The sequence below is a fragment of the Hemicordylus capensis genome, chromosome 17 (assembly GCF_027244095.1).
Source record: "Hemicordylus capensis ecotype Gifberg chromosome 17, rHemCap1.1.pri, whole genome shotgun sequence".
In the NCBI taxonomy this organism is placed as follows: domain Eukaryota; kingdom Metazoa; phylum Chordata; class Lepidosauria; order Squamata; family Cordylidae; genus Hemicordylus; species Hemicordylus capensis.
In genome coordinates this window covers 3286538-3304979 of record NC_069673.1, presented here as the reverse complement: position 1 = coordinate 3304979, position 18442 = coordinate 3286538, and the positions used below count along the sequence as shown (strand labels likewise).

General features: G+C 46.2%; 1 protein-coding gene across 5 annotated transcripts in view; it reads right to left on the bottom strand.

Annotated features, from left to right (window-relative positions):
- AK8 (adenylate kinase 8) overlaps positions 1–18442 on the bottom strand; it is a 123319-nt gene that overhangs the window by 99892 nt on the left and 4985 nt on the right. For 3 of the 5 annotated variants that reach the window (XM_053282083.1, XM_053282084.1, XM_053282085.1), the window contains exons 3-4: positions 3235–3284; positions 105–218 (exon numbers count right to left, since the gene is read on the bottom strand). In XM_053282083.1, coding sequence (XP_053138058.1) covers positions 105–218; positions 3235–3284 — 164 coding nt within the window. Of the gene's footprint in view, positions 1–104; positions 219–3234; positions 3285–6019; positions 6103–8460; positions 8540–18442 lie in introns of those variants that run through there. The other 2 variants (XM_053282086.1, XM_053282087.1) reach the window with 2 other exon arrangements.

The window sequence follows — 18442 nt, the reverse complement described above, 5'->3', positions numbered from 1 at the left end:
GATAATTGGGTCGCTCGTCGTGCGTCTGCAGGAAAACATGGCAAACGCTCCCATTTATCTTCCCCTTCCATGCAGAGACGGCATCATTACCTCCGCCCACATACCTGTTGCCTGCCTTGATACTCTGCGACTTTGCCTGCCAGCTGTGACCTTCCGTTGGTTAGCAGAGTCTCCCGAGAGATCCGCGGGGTTGCCAATTGTTTACAAAGCCACATTGCCTGCAGGGAGAAGGAGCAGGAAGAAGAAAGGGATGCAAGAGGGCTGCAGCTTTTCCAAAGGGAATAAAATGCATTTCAAGAAACGAAAGAAAGACACCCTCACTTTCCGAGTTTGCAGTCTGAGCGTGCAACCCACAACGGTTAGCAGACAAAGAAACCCACACAACTGACTGAAAGCTTTATCTAGAATGCGGGGTGGGGTGGGGGGAAGAGTAAACATGTTATCCACTGCTTAAGGGGGGGCTTATTGACAATTCGGCACAACAGAGATCTGGAACATTTTCTTCGCTCACATCGCTTAAAAGCACAAGATATTTCTTGTTTTGCCTGCTCATAAGAACAGAAGAACAGCCCTGCAGGATCAGGCCCAAGGAGGCCCATCTAGTCCAGCATCCTGTTTCCCACAGTGGCCCACCAGATGCCGCTGGAAGCCACAGGCAGGAGCTGAAAGGGGCCTGCCCTCTCTCCTGCGGTTACTCCCCTGCAACTGGGACTCAGAGGCATCCTGCCTTTGAGGCTGGAGGTGGCTTATAGACCTCCGACTAGTAGCCCTTGATAGACCTCTCCTCCATGAAGTTATCCAAACCCCTCTTCAAGCCATCCAGGTTGTTGGCTGTCACCACATCTTTTGGCACAGAATCCCACAAGTGGGTTATGCCTTGTGTGAAAATATACTTCCGTTTGCTGGTCCTAAATTTCCCGGCAGTCAATTTCATGGGATGACCCCTGGTTCAACCTTCTCTGGATGTTTTTAAGAAGGACCTAAAAACATACCTGTTTACTCAGGCTTTTAGTTTATAGTTTTAAAGCTTCGGTTTTTAGAGTTTGGTTGTATTTTAAATTGTTTTAATCATGTGAATGTTTTAATGGTGTGTTTTTTTACATACATTTTTATATTATTTATACTTTTTGTATAATAGGGTGGTATACAAATGTGCTAAATAAATAAAGCAAAATAAATAAATAAAAAGAGTAGTAGGATTATAGCCTGGCTAACTGAGCAAAGAAGTGTCTTTTTTAAAAAAATTATTTATTTATTTAACATATTTTTATACTGCCCAAAACCTATGTTGCTGGGCAATTCTCTTTATTCAGCAGGGGGAGAGCAACTGACCCTATCCATCCCCAGCACAGCAACCCTCCAGTGGCTATTGCGGGTGTCTCCCTTATATTTCTTGTTAGACTGTAAGCCCTTGGAGGCAGAAAGCCACCTCCCGGCCCTCTTGTTGCTGGGAACCAACCCTGCTCATGGGCAAAAGTGGAGGCTCTCTTCTCTAGCAATGGGAGAGCGTCTGGCCCTATCCACTCGCATCACAGCATGCCTCCAGTGGTTGCTGTTGCTATCTGCCTTGTGTATCTTTTTTAGACTGTGAGTCCTTATTCGTTTTCTGCACGAACTGCTTTGAAAACTTCTGCTGAAAAGGTAAAGTGTGACTCCTGGCACCCACAGAGCCCTGTGGTTTGCTGGTAGAATCCCTGGTAGAATCCAGGAGGGGTTGACCATTGCCTCCTCCCACGCAGTATGAGATGGTGCCTTTCAGCATCTTCCTAGATCGCTGCTGCCCGAGATAGTACCAGCGAGGATTCGAACCGGCAACCTTCTGCTGGTTAGTCAAGCATTTCAGGGCTGCATTTCTAGCATGTAGTGATGGTTTTAGAGCAGGCCTGCTCAACTCCGGCCCTCCTGCAGACGGTGGCCTACAACTCCCCTAATCCCTGGCTGTGGGCCACTGTAGCTGAGGCTTCTGGGAGTTGTCATCCAAAAGCAGCTGGGGAGGCCAAAGTTGAGCAGGCCTGCTGGAACAGGGATACTGAGATGTTGACCACAACTCCCATCTTCCCCACCCAGAGGCCACTACAGCTGGGGATGCTGGGAGTTGTAGTCAACAGCCTCAGGGAATCCCTGGCCCACTCCACGCCGCCTGTTGGATGTGCCCAGCGGCAGCCAAGCAACCATCATCCAGGAGTGTCATGCAGTCACTGCATTCCCTTCCAGTATTCCCCATAACAAGGATTCTCAGATGTTGTTGACTACAACTCCCAGCATCCCCAGCCACAGGCTATTGCAGTTGGGGAAGCTGGGAATTGTAGTCAACAAAACCTGGGAATCCTTGTTACAGGGAACACTTGTTTCCTTCGCCCTCCCATGTAGGCCTGGCATCAGGGTCGGGCAACCAGGGGACTGGCTGGTGCCCCATGCATGGGAACCCACGCCTTTCCTGGGGCCCATAACGGACCCTGAGGCCCGCTTGATCAGCACCAACCCCACCACGGCAATGGCACGGCTCTCTTCTCGTGCCCTCCCTATCAGCAAATGGGCTTCCTCGAGAGGCCCCTGGGCAGAGGCCTCCGGAGGAAGCCCATTGGTGGACGGGGAGGGCAGAAGCTAGAGGTGGTGGGAGTTGTAGTCCAAGAACAGCTAGAGAGCCTCAAGTGTAGGGATGTCCACGGAACCGGTTCGGAGGCTCTTTATGGGCCGGTTCCGAACCGGTTCGAACAGTGGGTGGTTCTGCTGGTTCGAAGGTGGGGGTGCTGCTTTAAGGGCGGCAGGAGGGTGCACTTACCCCTCCTGCTGCTTTCCCCCCACCGGCACTCCATTTTTGGCAAAGTCCATGGGGCGGCAGCATACCCCCCTGCCGCCCCATTGCCCGTTTACCGGAACTAACTGGAAGTATCCGATGCGCCTGTACACACAGCACCTGGCGCGCGCAGGCATGTCGCATACTCCCGGTTAGTTCCAGTAAACAGGGGCAACAGGGAGGTATGCTGCCACCCCATGGACTTTGCCAAAAACGGGGCACCGGTGGGAGGAAAGCAGCGGGAGGGGTAAGTGCACCCTGACCCGCCCTTAAAGAAGCACCCCCTCCACCTTCGAACCTCCCCCACCCGATTCCGTGCACATCCCTACTCAAGTTTATCCATCCCTGTTTTGTGGCATCCCTGTTTTATCAAAACACTACTACTAATAATAATAATACTAAAATTCTAATACTAATAATAAGCAACAATAACTTACAATAGTCGTTTTCCCAGAGGCGGGCGGGCCAAGTATGCAGATCTTGGGAACTGTTGATTAAACAGAAAGACACAAATGTTCAGATATCACAGTCAATACAGATGATTGCCATTTCCCAAATCCTATGAAACTAGCAGGCAAGGTCTGTCATTGACAGGGGAAAGTCATTTTGTGTAGATTACCGTATATTTCGAGGAAAGTCCAAGAAATTAAGCATATGTAATAGAATTTTTTTTAAATTAATATGCTTGCAAAAGGGAAGTAAAAGAATAGCTTGAAACATGTATGATTTCAACTTCAAACATTATTCATTAATTTTAAACAATTTTAAATTTCAAGACATTAATTTTAAATCATTACCATTAATTTATATCATAGTAAATATGAATCTGAGAAAGATCTGCTTCTCTTGGGCATCATTATATTTTGGAATTATTGCTCTGATTATTGAGTGTTAATAAACTGTTGTGATCAATCATAGTTAAAATAGGATGATTATTCTGGGGTGAAAAGCAATGCATTCCACTAATTTAAGTCGAAGGATTGCATATGCAAAATTTGTGAGTCATCGGGAAATATGGCAAAATATCTGTAGTCATCAGGGAATATGACTTTATTTTACATATGCAAAATGTGTAGAACATCGGGAAGTATGACTTTATTTTGCCCAAACAAATCAAAATATATATGAATACGGCAAATATTTATATACCGCTTTTCAAACAGAAATTCCCACAGCGGATTACATAGATATAAACAATCAAATAGATAAATACATAAAAATGGCTCCCTGTCCCCAAAGGGCTCACAATCTAAAAAACACACATAAGTTAGACATCAGCAACAGCCACTGGAGGGATGCTGTGCTGGGGATGGATAGGGCCAGTTGCTCTCCCTCAGCTAAATGCAAGCGAATCAGTACTTTAAAAAGGTTCCTCTTTGCTCAGTTAACATATATTAGATTACATCAAGCAGTCAGCTACTACTTTGCCATTACTATTTATTTATTATTTATCATATTTTTATACCGCCTGATAGGTAAATCTCTAGGCGGAGTACAATTACAGTTCCTTCTGTAAGTATTTAGTAGAGTTGGAGGACAAATGAACCATAAACAAACAAGGAATTGGGTATTTTAACTTCTAGATATCGTAACTCAGAATGCATTACTTTCTGCCAAAATGGAAGAAGTTCTAAGAACAAGAGAACAGTCCTGCTGGATCAGGCCCAAGGCATCCAGCATCCAGTTTCCCGCAATGGCCCACCAGATGCCCCTGAGAAGCCCACAAGAAACAGCTGAGGGCATGCCCTCTCTCCTGCTGTTGCTCCCCTGCAACTGGTATTGAGAGGCATCTTGCCTCTGAGGCTGGAGGTGGCCTAGAGCCCTCAGACTAGTAGCCATCAATAGACCTGTCCTCCATGACTTTGTATAAGCCCCTTTTAGAGCCATCCAAGCTGGTGGCCATCACCACATCCCATGGCAAAGAATGCCATCGATTTAATTATGTGCTGTGTGAAAAAGTACTTCCTTTTGTCAGTCCTAAATTTCCTGACCTTCAGTTGCATGGGATGACCACCTTCTGGGCCTTCTGGGTATTTAACACATATTGGACTCGTTCTCACGGCCATATGGGGGCTGGGGGCTGGAGGGAAGGCACGCTCCTACCCCATGCCTCCCAGATGACCAGAATCTCCGTTGGGCTCTGCAACTCGCACGCCCACACAAAAACTGCAGCAGTGTTCTCCATTGCTGAATTGGGAACCACATAGCCCACAATGCATTGTGGGAGCAGTGGAGAGGCAGGCCCTCAACACAGCCGCAGTTCTCCTCTCCCTGGGGATGTTTAACTGGAGAAGAGAAGGCTAAGAGGAGGTATGTCCAAATATCTGGAAGGCTGTCATATAAGGTGGTGGATTCACATGTAACCGGTGACCTGCAACCAGCAGCCCGGGTTGTTGCTGGAACTTGAAACTGGCAACACAGATAGTCACATATCTTAGCTTGTTGGAAGTAGCCAAGGTGAGCCAGAGGTGTGCCCTCAATGAGGCACTAGACGGGTCGGATCGGCTGGTTGGATTGACGGATCGGACTGACGGGTCGGATGGCCAGAGGTGCACCCTCAATGCGGCCCTAGATGTGATCCCAGCTAGCTTTGTACTGCCCTTCGACTGGCAAGCCTTCTCTGTGTCATCCACGTCGCAGCCATTGGTCCCTATTGCCAACGGGGCCAGCTTGCCTGGAACGGACCTGGGATTCCTGCAGAGCGCGGGTTCAGATGCCGTGCAAACCAAGGAACACAGGGAGCTGCCTTAGACTGAGTCAGGCCCTTGGTCCATCTAGCTCAGTCTAACAATGTTGCTTTAGCAACTGCTTACCGCAAACTGAGCTCTGAGCTCTCTGGCAGCCAGCCCAGCGCCCACATGTAAATGCCAAGGACCCACCCAAATGCAAACCAAGGTGGGCCCTGCTCAGCAGATTCTCGTTATGGCAAGACAAGCTCCCCTCCCTGCCTACATCCTCCTCATAGATCATGCATATATTTGATGTATTCTCTGTCAGTAGGGTGACTCGGTCCCCACCGCCAAAAAAAGGCGGGGGCATGGCTGGGAGGGGGACCTGGTCCCGGAAGAGAGGACGGTCCGCAGTAACAGAGGACCTCTGGCCACCCCACGCGGCATGCCGGCCCACACGCCGCCCGTCCTCGCGGCGGGTATTTTGCTAGTTCAGAGAGACGGCCTCTGCTTCTCTTTCCGCTCACGTCTCCTCGACTTGCGAGGCGCCTACCTCCTGGGCAGAGCTGGAAAGATGAGACATCCTGCACATTTTCCAGGTTGCTTCTGGAGCAGACGGCAAAACTTTTCCTCAGCCACTAGAGGAAAACAAGTTGCTCTGCGTTTTTCCGCCTGCCTTTTGTCTGCTGCCCTCCTCTCCCCCTGGTCAGCATTAATATCCAAGTCTCCCAGCTCTTGTTCTTTGGTGTGTGGGGGTGTGGGGGTGTGCTTGTCTGCTGCTGGCCTCCTTTTGGTTCGGAGCAAGATCAAAGGAGAGGGGGATAAAGGAAGCCCCTGATGCGCCAGCCGCCTTTCCCCTCGGTGTGTTCTGTCCCTGTGTCGTCTTCAGTACGGGGACGTGCGGTGCTTTTTAATCCACGGCTCCGTCTTCAGCGCCATTGCTGGGTGAATGTTTAAAATCCCGGCAAAGGCGCCCGCCACAGTGAATCTGCAGTCGAGCCGGCGTGGATTACGCAAAGAATGATTTAATTAAGGGGGATTTAATCTACAGGGGAGACAACACCAAAAGGGAGGCAGCTCTCGGGGGGAAAGAACTTGGCGGCGATTTACCCAGGAGTGCAATTTAGGGAGGGAGCAGGATGGGGAACAAGCCATCCTCACCACAAGCCCTGGTTACGACTACCTGCGTAATCTCTCTGCGTCAGGCTCCATGTTAAGGAGTTATTGGACAAGCCAGTGACTTCCAAACTTTGGGGAGTTGACACTTTGGGTCCTGAACTGAAATTTGACTTACTGCTCTGACTGGAGAGGAGGCAACCTCAGAAGCCAAGAGCTGGAGGGGGTCTTAGAGGTCAAACCCACCCTTGCTGCAAGAAATCCAGAGCTGGAGTACACACACCCCACCCGCCGGGAGATATGGGAGTTGTAATTCCAGCAACATGTGGAGTACCAGAGGTTGAAAACCCTTGATCTAAATCAATAATAAACATGTTGAAGAGAACTGTGCTGTGCCTGGGGCAAAACACAGTGCCCCCCCCCCCCAAAAAAATCTCCTTCCAGTGTGATGAGCAGGCATTGTTCAGCACTCCTGGACTACTATCTTCCAACCAGTTGTGAATCCACTTGGTGGTATTCTCATCTAGCTCGCCGGGTACCAGTTTGCTGGTCATCTCATGGGGAACGCTGTCAAATGCTTTGCTGAAATCAAGATAAATTAAGTTCACAGCATTCCCACGATCCACTAAGGAACATAGGAACATAGGCAGCTGCCATATACTGAGTCAGACCCTTGGTCCATCTAGCTCAGTATTGTCGACACAGACTGGCAGCAGCATCTTCAAGGCTGCAGGCAGGACCGTCTCTCCCAGCCCTATCTGGAGATGCTGCCACAAAGGAAACATGGGACCTTCTGCATGTAAGCATGCAAATGCTTTTCCTGGAGGGGCCCCATCCCCTAAGAGGGATAGCTTACAGTGCTCACGCATGTAGTCTCCCATTCAAATGCAAACCATTTGATGAGATTCCCATCCTGTCCTACTGGCAAAGCAAGGCAGTTGGGATTTCAGCACCCTGGAAAGCTCCAAATGAGCCATTTAGGAACATAGGAAGCTGCCTTCTACCATCAGACCATTGGTCCATCCAGCTCAGAATTGTCTATACAGTCTCTCTCAGCCCTATCTGGAGATGCTGCCAGGGAGGGAACCTGGAACCTTCTGCATGCAAGAAGGCAGGTGCTCTTCCCAGAGTGGTCCCATCCCCTAAGAGGGATAGCTTACAGTGCTCACGCATGTAGTCTCCCATTCAGATGCAAACCAGGTTGGACCCTGCTTAGCAAAGGGGACAATTCATGCTTGCTACCACAAGATCAGCAATCCTCCCATAGACTAGCAATCCTCTCTTTGATTAGTATTCCAATCAAAAAGGATAGGACTAGTCTGGCAGAATATTTTCTTCACAAAAAATACCCCCCAAAACCCCCCAAACAATGCATGCTGGTTTCTACTAACTTAGAACTACTAACTTAACTTAACTAACTTAACTTAACTTAACTAACTTGAATTACCCATGTTATTCTTTATTGCCAATTTCATAGAGACGCACACACCAAATTTATTGCACTCATTTTAACCATTTATTCTGGTCACAATTTCAATTTGGAAATTTCATTTGGAAATTATTCTGTCAAATTTCAAACCTGTAATTTCAGATAATGTGGCAAAGTTTTGTTTTGTGGCGACAAAGCTCCGTAAAGACTGTATTTGTAATTTGAATAGTTTGTAATTTTGTAAATTTTGAATTTTCTTGAATTTTGTTATTAATGTTATTAATTGTTACCAATTGTTAATGTGGTCTGTGACCGTAATAAACTAAAGTAACTATTAACTGACTTTACTACTACTACTACTACTACTACTAACGTAACTAGCTTTCGGATGGCATGCTTTGTTCATCTGCTCTACTGTGTTCTCTGGTATCAGAGACCGACCAACTGACCTGTCATCTCCCAGATCTTTCTTTTCCTCCTTTTTCAGAGAATTGGGATATTAGCCTGTCTCCATCTGGTGGTGCCCACCTCATCTGTGGATTTCTCAAAGGATTCCTCAAAGATAATATAGAGAGATGTGTGGTTGTAGAAAGTAAAGGTGGGCACCACATCATCCCTGACGTGCACACGTTGTGCACGATGCACACACTGCACACATTGCATGCATGACGTGTGCGCCAGGCACACATGTGCGGGGGCTGGGCGCATGCGCAGATGTTACTTCCAGGTGAGAATGGGGGAAGGGGCAGCAGGGAGGTACGCTGCCGCCCCATATGCTTTCCAAAAAACAGAGCACCGGAAGGGAAAGAGCAGTGGGGAGGGGGTTAGGTTCACCCTCCCCCGCCGGGACAGGGAGCCAGTTTATTTATATCTATGTACACTGCTTTGATGGAGTCACCTTAAGTGGCGCAGCGGGGAAATGCTTGACTAACAAGCGGCAGGTTGCCGGTTCGAATCCCCGCTGGTACTATATTGGGCAGCAGCAGCGATACAGGAAGATGCTGGAAGGCATCATCTCATACGGCGTGGGAGGAGGCAATGGTCAACCCCTCCTGTATTCTACCAAAGACAACTACAGGGCTCTGCGGGCGCCCGGAGTCGAAATCAACTTCATTCATTCGATTTCTATACTGCCCTTCCAAAAATGGCTCACGGAACACTTTACCTTACACTGCTTTGGGAACTCTTGCTGAAAAGAGTTCAGCAATATTTGTCGTGTTCATAAATATTTGTCGTGTTCATAAATCCCCCAGAAAGGGCATGGCAGTTGGAACCTTGCCCTTCTCTCTTCCCCCACAAGCTTCCGCAGGCCTAAAACCTAATGTTTCATTCCTGCAATTTTCACCCTGCCATTCTGTACATTTGAGGTGGTACGCTGTCCCCATTCCTGTGTTATGGGGCGGTAATGCCATGGCCATCCGGAATCTCTGAATATATTCCCCCCTCCACCCCACACGTCTTTTCTGAAGGTATCTGTGGAGATTAAAAGATGTTGGCCAACACACACACACACACATATACTCTCACCGGGTCTCACTACTCATAAGGGAGCAGAGCTCTCTGATCTTGGCAGACAGTCAGGGAAAGAAAAAGGTACTTTCTCTAAAGCTTTCCAACCACTTTAGCAAGGAGCTGGGCAGCCTACATTTTTTAAATCATGCATGAAACCCCAAATTACAAATTCATCTTTACAAAGTTATTTGACTTGGGAGGTTTAAGGATGTACTTTCCCGGTTATTGGCTCTCGCAAACGTGACAGAAAGGGTACACAATGTCGGGGAAAGAATACTTTAAAAGGATACATCAAGCTGTTTTTTATCACCTAATTCCTTTCAAAATGTAATGTGATTAAAACCTAGGGTCCCCCCCCCCTTTCTAAAAAAAAAAAAAAATCTTAACACCTTGAAACTCCAGCCTGGTAGTGAGGAATTATTTATAAACAGAGCCATCGAAATGTGCTCTGGTGCCAACACTAATCAACTTCTTCAACCCGCTTCAAAGCAAAAATAAATAAATAAAAGAACCTTTCTATCTGCAGATCCTTTTGAGGTTTAAGTAGGAGCGCGATTTAAAATTCACAAGAAAACCCCGAGGTACTGAAGCTTTAATACACAGCTTTCGTGGACAAACGTTTGATAAAAAATGAAGCGTACTATTATACACACCATCGCCCGCTTTAATATTGCCCAGGGCTACTGTAAATGCTCACTTTGTACTAAATCTGGTTTTCCTTCTGCTTAGGAGCTAGCAGCAGAGGCAGTAAAGCAGAACACACTGATTTACTCGGGTGCAGGCCAGTAAGGATCGTCTCTGGCTCCACACGTACGATACGGGGCAGCGAGCCATTGCGGGGCGGACACACTGGTGAACACTGATTGGATGCAGAAATCCTACAACTTAACGAGCTTTCATCTTGAGGACGATCTCAACATTTTGCAAGAGATGGCTGAATTTAAACATTTGGAAAGGCAGATTCTTGATCATGCAAAACACTTGAACCATTTCAAAATGTTTCAAAAATCATTTAAAAACCGTTTTAAGGTTTTGGATCGTGTCGCCAATGAGGTGGAAATGGAGGGACGGCAGATAAAGGTGGCAACACAGCATTTCATTTTTTGACACCTTGTTTGGGTGCAGTGGTCCCTGAATTTTTTTTCCATCTCTGTGCAGAAAGAGTTTCATTCTGGGTGGTAGTATCCAGGCAGTGTGCGCGCACGTGCATTCAGAATGGGGCCTTCCTGATTCAACCTGAGCAGGATCTAAGATTAACTGAGTGGACATAAAAAAAACTTGTGAGCACGCACACCCAAACAGTGTCTGGGTGGACACCTAAGGGTGCAGGAATCCTGAATCTTATGCTGCATACAATAATTGTGTTGCTGGGGATACACACTTTTATTATGCTCATTTTGATGGGGATGTACATCTGGATTAAAAAGCCCATGCATACGGAACAGGCGCGCAGTCTGGGGGTGCTTCTGGATCCTGGCCTCTCCCTGGTTTCCCAGGTTGCCAGAGGTGCCTTTTTATCAGCTTCGGCTGATATGCCTGTTGCGTCCATTTCTTGAGATGGACGACCTCAGGACAGTGGTGCATATGCTGGTAACCTCCAGACTGGACTACTGCAATGCGCTCTGTGTGGGGCTGCCTTTGTATGCAGTCCAGAAACCACAGCTGGTTCAGAATGTGGCAGCCAGGTTGGTCTCTGGGTCATCTCGGAGAGACCATATGACTCCTGTATTGAAAGAGCTACACTGGCTGCCGATAAGTTTCTGGGCAAAATACAAGGTGCTGGTTATAACCTATAAAGCCCTAAACGGCTTGGGCCCTGGGTATTTAAGAGAACGTCTTCTTCATCATGAATTCCACCACCTATTGAGATCATCAGGAAAGGTCCGTTTGCAGCTGCCACCAGCTTGTCTGGGGGCTACTCGGGGACGGGGCCTTCTCAGTTGCTGCCCCGAGGCTTTGGAACGCGCTCCCTACTGAAATAAGAGCTTCCCCATCTCTGACAATTTAAAAAAAAAATCTTTAAAGACACATTTGTTCAGCCAGGCTTTTAATTAAATACCACTGGAATAGTTTTAACTTCATTTTAAAATATTGTTTTAAGGTTTTAAATTTTTATAATGTTTTAATTTTGTGTTGTCATTTATTTTAACCAGTGTTTTAATTTGTCATTTATTTGTTTTAACTAATGTTTTAACTTTTTGTTTTTGTTGTCAGCCGCTCAGAGACGTAAGTTTGGGGCGGTATAAAAATATGTAAAATAAAAAAATAAATAAATAAGATGAGCCCTGCCTAACAAAGTGGGCAATGCATGCTCTCTCAAGCTTACAAGAAGCTCTCTCAAGCTCTCAAGATCACAATTTTCATCATGCAGTGGATGGGGATGATGAGAGTTTTGGTAATAACATTTGGGGACCCAGGCTGGAGAACTCCTGGATGTGAGTGAGTACAAAATCAACAATGCTCCCTGCTTGTTTCCTCTGGAGACTCCATATAGCTATGATGGCTGATGACCAGCCTTACTGTTTGTTCCAGTATTCAAAGGTATACTTAGGAACATAGGAAGCTGCCATATACTGAGTCAGACCATTGGTCCATCTAGCTCAGGATTGTCTTCACAGACTGGCAGCGGCTTCTCCAAGGTTGCAGGCAGGAGTCTCTCTCAGCCCGATCTTGGAGATGCTGCCAGGGAGGGAACTTGGAACCTTCTGCTCTTCCCAGAGTGGCTTCATCCCCTGAGGGGAATACCTTGCAGTGCTCACACATCAAGTCACACATCAAGTCCCTTAGACATGGAGGTTTCAGTTAGCTATCACAACCATGGATAGACCAATCTGCCATGGTTAATCCTTCTTTTAAATGCCTCTAATATCATTTCCACATCTTGTGCGAGGGAATTCTGTAGATTAACTGTGATTTGTTTTAAAAGTAACTCCTGCACCTCCACCCCACCCCAACTCCACCCGCCTGCTCCACCTTTTTAAAAGAAAGGTTGCATCCAGCAGGAGGAAGAATTCTGTGTTGGCTGAAAGCTTGCACAATATTTCATAAACACTGATGAAATATTAGTCCTAAATAAAGGTAAGATGTTATTGCCCTTCTGATTTGCATCCGATCATTGTCTTTAAAAGCTTTGCCAGGCCTGTTGTTATTGTGCTCCACACTAAATTATCACCACTTTTGTGAGCAGATCCCCCCCCCCACACACCCCTCTCTAAAGGAGTACTTTAGAACCGATTATTAATTAAAAAGGTTTTCTGACTTAACACCTGGGAGAGATACAATCCCTTTTTTCCTCCACATCTTCGTTTGAAATTTTCTCTGGGGCGAAAACTGTCTTGCAAGAAAAAGATCATGAAAATTCATAGCTTTACTGATGACTTTAATAAGGCAAGGATTTTTTTTCCTCCTCTCTCTCCTTCCAAACAGTCAGCACCTTCCTCCGTGATCAAGAAGTTGCTGGATTTTTTTTAAACTAACAAACAAAAAACAAACAAACAAAACCTTTCTAGAGATTTCTCCTCTGTTGCTTTTTTCAATTGTTTAAACACACACACACACACACACACACACACACACACACACACACACACACCGGGCTCTTAATTTATATCATTGTTCCTTCCATCTCTTAACAGGGATGTTCTGAACCCTAGCAGATAACAGATTGTCCGGTCCTGTTCGCCTCTAGTTTTACTGAAACCTTAAAATCAAAGCCCTCTCACATCTTTTCAAATGTGATTTTGAGGCCAAAGGACACCATTATAACATGGCCCTTATATGTGCAACCAGACGCTCCTCCAAAGATCACAGAGTCCCTCTGAGTCAGACCAATAGTCTGTCTAGTCCCACCTCCTGCTTTGCACAGTGGCCAATGAGAGGCCTCCAGGAAAGCCCTCTAGCTTCCTGGCGTTGCTCCCAAGCGACCGGTGTTCAACTTTTCAGGGCATGCCGCCCCTGAATAGGAAGGCTGTATGCAGTCACCTGGGCTTAAAAAAAAACCACTGACAGACTCTTCTCCCATGAATCTATGACTTGCTTAATGGCCTGTTAGAGCTCTCTAAGACCAAATCTAGCTTCTCCGGCAAATGGAAACAGCCTCACGGGAACTCCGTGACATAGTTAGGCTGAGTGATCGTGAACAGGAGCACACTGTAAGACCCTAGGAGTCTCAAAACAGGCTGCGAGACCCAGGCACATACTTGCTGGACCACCATGGCGGTTTGTCAGAGGAGGGATCTGCCAGCCTGGTTTGTACTGCACTTGAGCACCGCCACCATGGGTGGCCGGAGGGTGGTACTGCAGCTGCCAGTTCAGCAAGGATCAGGTGACACAGAGGGCCAGCAGGGTCCCACCCAGTCCTAAAAACTGATCGAGCCCCCTGCTAACTGAGCAAAGAGGCACCTTGCTCAGAGCAATATCAGTTAGACTGCTGACAGTCTTTCCTTGACTACTTGCCCAGATGGTGCCTGCTTGCCTCAAGACCACCAGCCTGAGCCATCCCAGGGAGTTTCAGGGCAGTGCAGGGTTCTGGAAACTGGGTTTCCGGCCGCACAATTCACCACACATTGGAAGACATGGCCCAATCCAAATGCAAGCAGTTTAAAGTCAATAGGAGACATTTACGCCCTCCTTTAAATCAGTAAGACTCAGAAGTGTGTTTTATGCCACACAATTCCTTAGACCAGGGGTTCCCAACCTGTGGTACTCCAGATGTTGCTGGACTACAACTCCCATCATCCCCAGGCACAATACATCGCAGCTGGGGGATGATGGGAGTTGTCATCCAGCAAGATACGAATATGACCAATTTCTACACCAAATTCTTCTCTCCAGAACTTTTAATTACGTAGATTAAAAATTAAAAACTACAAATAAAGAACAGATGTTTCGACGTACAAACGTCAACTTCAGTGCTCCATATTTTTTTAAATTATTTTTATATATTTTCCGTTTTTCTGTCAGAGGAGTTGTTGTTGTTATTATTATTATTATTACATTTATATCCCGCTCTTCCTCCAAGGAGCCCAGAGCGGTGTACTACAGACTTGAGTTTCTCTTTCACAACAACCCTGTAAAGTAGGTTAGGCTGAGAGAGAAGTGACTGGCCCAGAGTCACCCAGCTAGTTTTATGGCTGAATGGGGATTTGAACTCGGGTCTCCCCGGTCCTAGTCCAGCACTCTAACCACTACACCACGCTGGCTCTTAGTGTTAGTGTAAAGCAGGCAAAGCTGTGAGTCACTGATTTCCACCTTCCCCTCGTCCCCCCCTTTTCACGTGCTAATCAGATGCCTGATTTAGATTTCTTATATCTGGGATAAGGTATAAGAGTGTGGATTTTAAACAGTGAGACATGGAACACTGAAGCTGGCGTCTGCACATCGGAAACATCTGTTGTTTATTTGTAGTTTTTAACTTCCTTTTAATCAACGAAATAAAAGATCTGGAGAGAAGAATTTGGTGAATGAAAGTATTGTTTTTGCTGCTGCTTTGTGTTTTATGTATTACTGTTTTTAATGGGTTATTAAATTTTTAAAGAGATATATTTATATATTTGTATTATCTGTATTTTTGTATTTTAACCATGCATCATTTCTAATTATATTGTAAACAGCTTGGAGATTATTTTAATGAAAAGTGGTATATAAATCAAACAAGAAGCATACATACATACATACATACACACCAGCAACAGCCACTGGAGGGATGCTGTGCTGGGGATGGATAAGGCCAGTTGCTCTCCCCCTGCTAAATAAATAGAATCACCACTTTTAAAAGGTGCCACTGATCTGGAGGACCGCAGAGCTTTAGGTGCTTTGGAATCAGTCGCCTTATGAGGAATGAATGCTGGCGGCTTATATGCCAGAAATTTTTAATGACAGCTATTCATTTACAAATTTGACAAACGGGGCATAGGAGAAGGGGCAAACACTCAGAAAGGCCATGCTAGACCGTTCCCCCAAAGATCCCCCCCAAAGAAATGTCTGTTCCCCAAAAGCAAAGAGCATATTCTTGCTGCATCTTGCCAGCCTGCGGCAAAACTCCAAGGTATTCCTCCCACACTGGCAGCACTCAAACTGGCGCCAATCCGTTTCTCCCCCCACCTACTACCCAAGAGCAGGTGGGGGGTGCCTTCAAGCAATGAGCTAACAGCCATCAATGACCATTTAAATAAGCATCTTCTAGCCATCAGTGCTCATTATAAAAATACATAGGAAGCTGCCATATACTGAGTCCGACCCTTGGTCCATGTAGCTCAGGATTGTCTACCCAGACTGGCAGCGGCTTCTCCAAGCTTGCAGGCAGGAATCTCACTCAGCCCTGTCTTGGAGATGCTGCCAGGGAGGGAACTTGAAACCTTCTGCTCTTCCCAGAGCGGCTCCATCCCCTGAGGGGGGGATATCTTCTGCTGCTCACACACAGAGTCTCCCATTCAAATGCAAACCAGGGCAGACCCTGCTTAGCTAAGGGGACAAGTCAGGCTTGCTACCACAAGGCCAGCTCTCCTCTCCCACTGGAGGGTCATCTTGAGCTATTTGCTGAACAGAAGTCTAGACTAGACTTCTAACGGAGCAAGAGGTACCTTTTAAAGAAGTGATTCTCTTAGCAAGGAGAGAGCAAACTCCCCTATCCAACCCCAGTCCTGCATCCCTCCAGTAGCTGTTGCTCACATCTGCTTTATGTTCCTTTTTAGACTGTGTGTGCTTCGGGGACAGGGGGCCGTCTTCTTTATTCTTTGTTTTTCTATGTAATCCGCTTCGATAACATTTGTTGGAAAGTGTACATCTTCTATTCTATTTGTTTTTACATTTAGATCCCTATCTATCTATCTGGTCACTAAGAGTTAACTTGACAGCACTTAATCAATCAATCAATCCCACTCTTCCTCCAAAGAGCCCAGAGCATGGTTATGTTTATCCTCACAACAAACCTGTGAGGTAGGCTAGGCTGAAGGATACGTGACCGATCCGTGAGTTTCGTGACTGAATGATGATTTGAACTTGCATCTCCCGGGTTAGAGACCAAGCTGGCTCTCTAAATATTCACTGTAGTTAAGGTAACCGTTGTCATAGAGTTAATTGTAAAGTAAAGGTGACGAGAGCCAGCGTGGTGTAGTGGTTAGAGTGCTGGCCTAGGGCTGGGGAGATCCAAGTTCAAATTCCCATTCAGTCATGAAACTCACTGGGTGGCTCTGGGCCAGTCGCTTCTCCCTCAGCCTAACCTACCTCACAGGGTTGTTGTGGGGATAAACAGAACCCTGTACACTGCTCTGGGCTCCTTGGAGTAAGAGCATGATATAAATGTAAAAAATATGTTAATTAATAAATTGTTTGAAATTGTTAAATAAACCATCTAAAATTGTTTTAAGGTTTTAATTTCTATTTTAATTTGTTGCATGTTGCTGTAAACTGCCCAGAGACAGATGTTTGGGGTGGTGTACAAATATAATAAAGTAAATGAATAAATAAATAAATGGATGATAGATAGATAGATAGATAGATAGATAGATAGATAGATAGATAGATATTTGATTTCTATACCGCCCTTCCAAAAATGGCTCAGGGCGGTTTACACAGAGAAATAACAAATAAATAAGATGGACCCCTGTCTGCAAAGGGCTCACAATCTAAAAAGAAACATAAGATAGACACCAGCAACAGTCACTGGAAGTACTGTGCTGGGGGTGGATAGGGCCAGTTGCTCTCCCCCTGCTAAATAAAGAGAATCACCACGTTAAAAGGTGCCTCTTTGCCAAGTTAGCAGGGGTTAACTTGGATAGGCAAACAAACAAACAAAAATAAAATATCCTTTCTTTACAGCCACAACTTTGCCCTGGCTTCACAACCAAGGGGACATATGAAATTTCCTCCACTTTGTAGTTTTAAAAAGCTCTGTGAAACAGATCTGAATGGATCTCCACAGCCCATATCTGGAAACAGCTCCTGGCCACAAAATGAAATTTGCTTTTCTCTCCCCCCCACCACCCCCCACGCTATTTCGCTTCCAACCCACATCCGTCTGAATCCCAACCGTACAATATCAAGAGCTCTCGATGTCTCCGGCGACGGGGATTTTATTGACGGCACAACAGAACTTCCGTAATGGTTTACTCCGGGCTTTTAGAGGAACATCAAAGCAACACGACACCAGCCTTTTCCTGACAGCTCATGCAGAACAAAAAATTAGAGTGCCGTTGTGCATAGCCAAAGCTAATCTGCCTAAGGGTGAACAGTTTGTAAATCAAATAATTTTGATGGAGACTACACCGCTTTTGATTGTGGCAGAAACATAGGCTTTCTGCTCAAATCGTCAGCCTTTGTTACACATGCAAAGCACACGGGTAAGGCCCGATTACTGCTCTTTGGGCTGAGATGCCACGGAGCAGCGGAATTCATTAGCAGTGCCGGACAAGCCGCTAATTTTAAAAAAACAAAAAGACAGACAAAAGCTGCCACCCCAGATAGGACCCGGAAGCCAAATTTACACCTGACAAACGGGGTAATTAGCAAGCTCCGTGACAAAAGGAGGCATCCAGTGGGGGCACCGAGACCATAAATAATGGATCTACTAAGATTCTTGCCATCCCCTTGAAAGGTTTCATTTTTCTCACTGTTAACACACTTTTTAATTTCAGCTTTGCATGGAAAACCATCTGAAGCATCTCAGCACTTGAAAATGAGCACGCCGGGTGGGAGGGGGGATCCTTATGGGTAGATCACCATGCTGTGATCATAAGGAGTCAGGGCTGTAAAGTATTAATGAGGGGACAGATTTTTCAGACTACGAGAGGAGACAAATAAACAGACACTAAGGGGAAATGAACTTCTCATGGAAACTCCACTTATTAAAGGGTCTGGGCGGACTTACTCTGAAAAAGTAGCACCCTGCTAACTAAGCAAAGAGGCCCCTTTGAAAGTGGT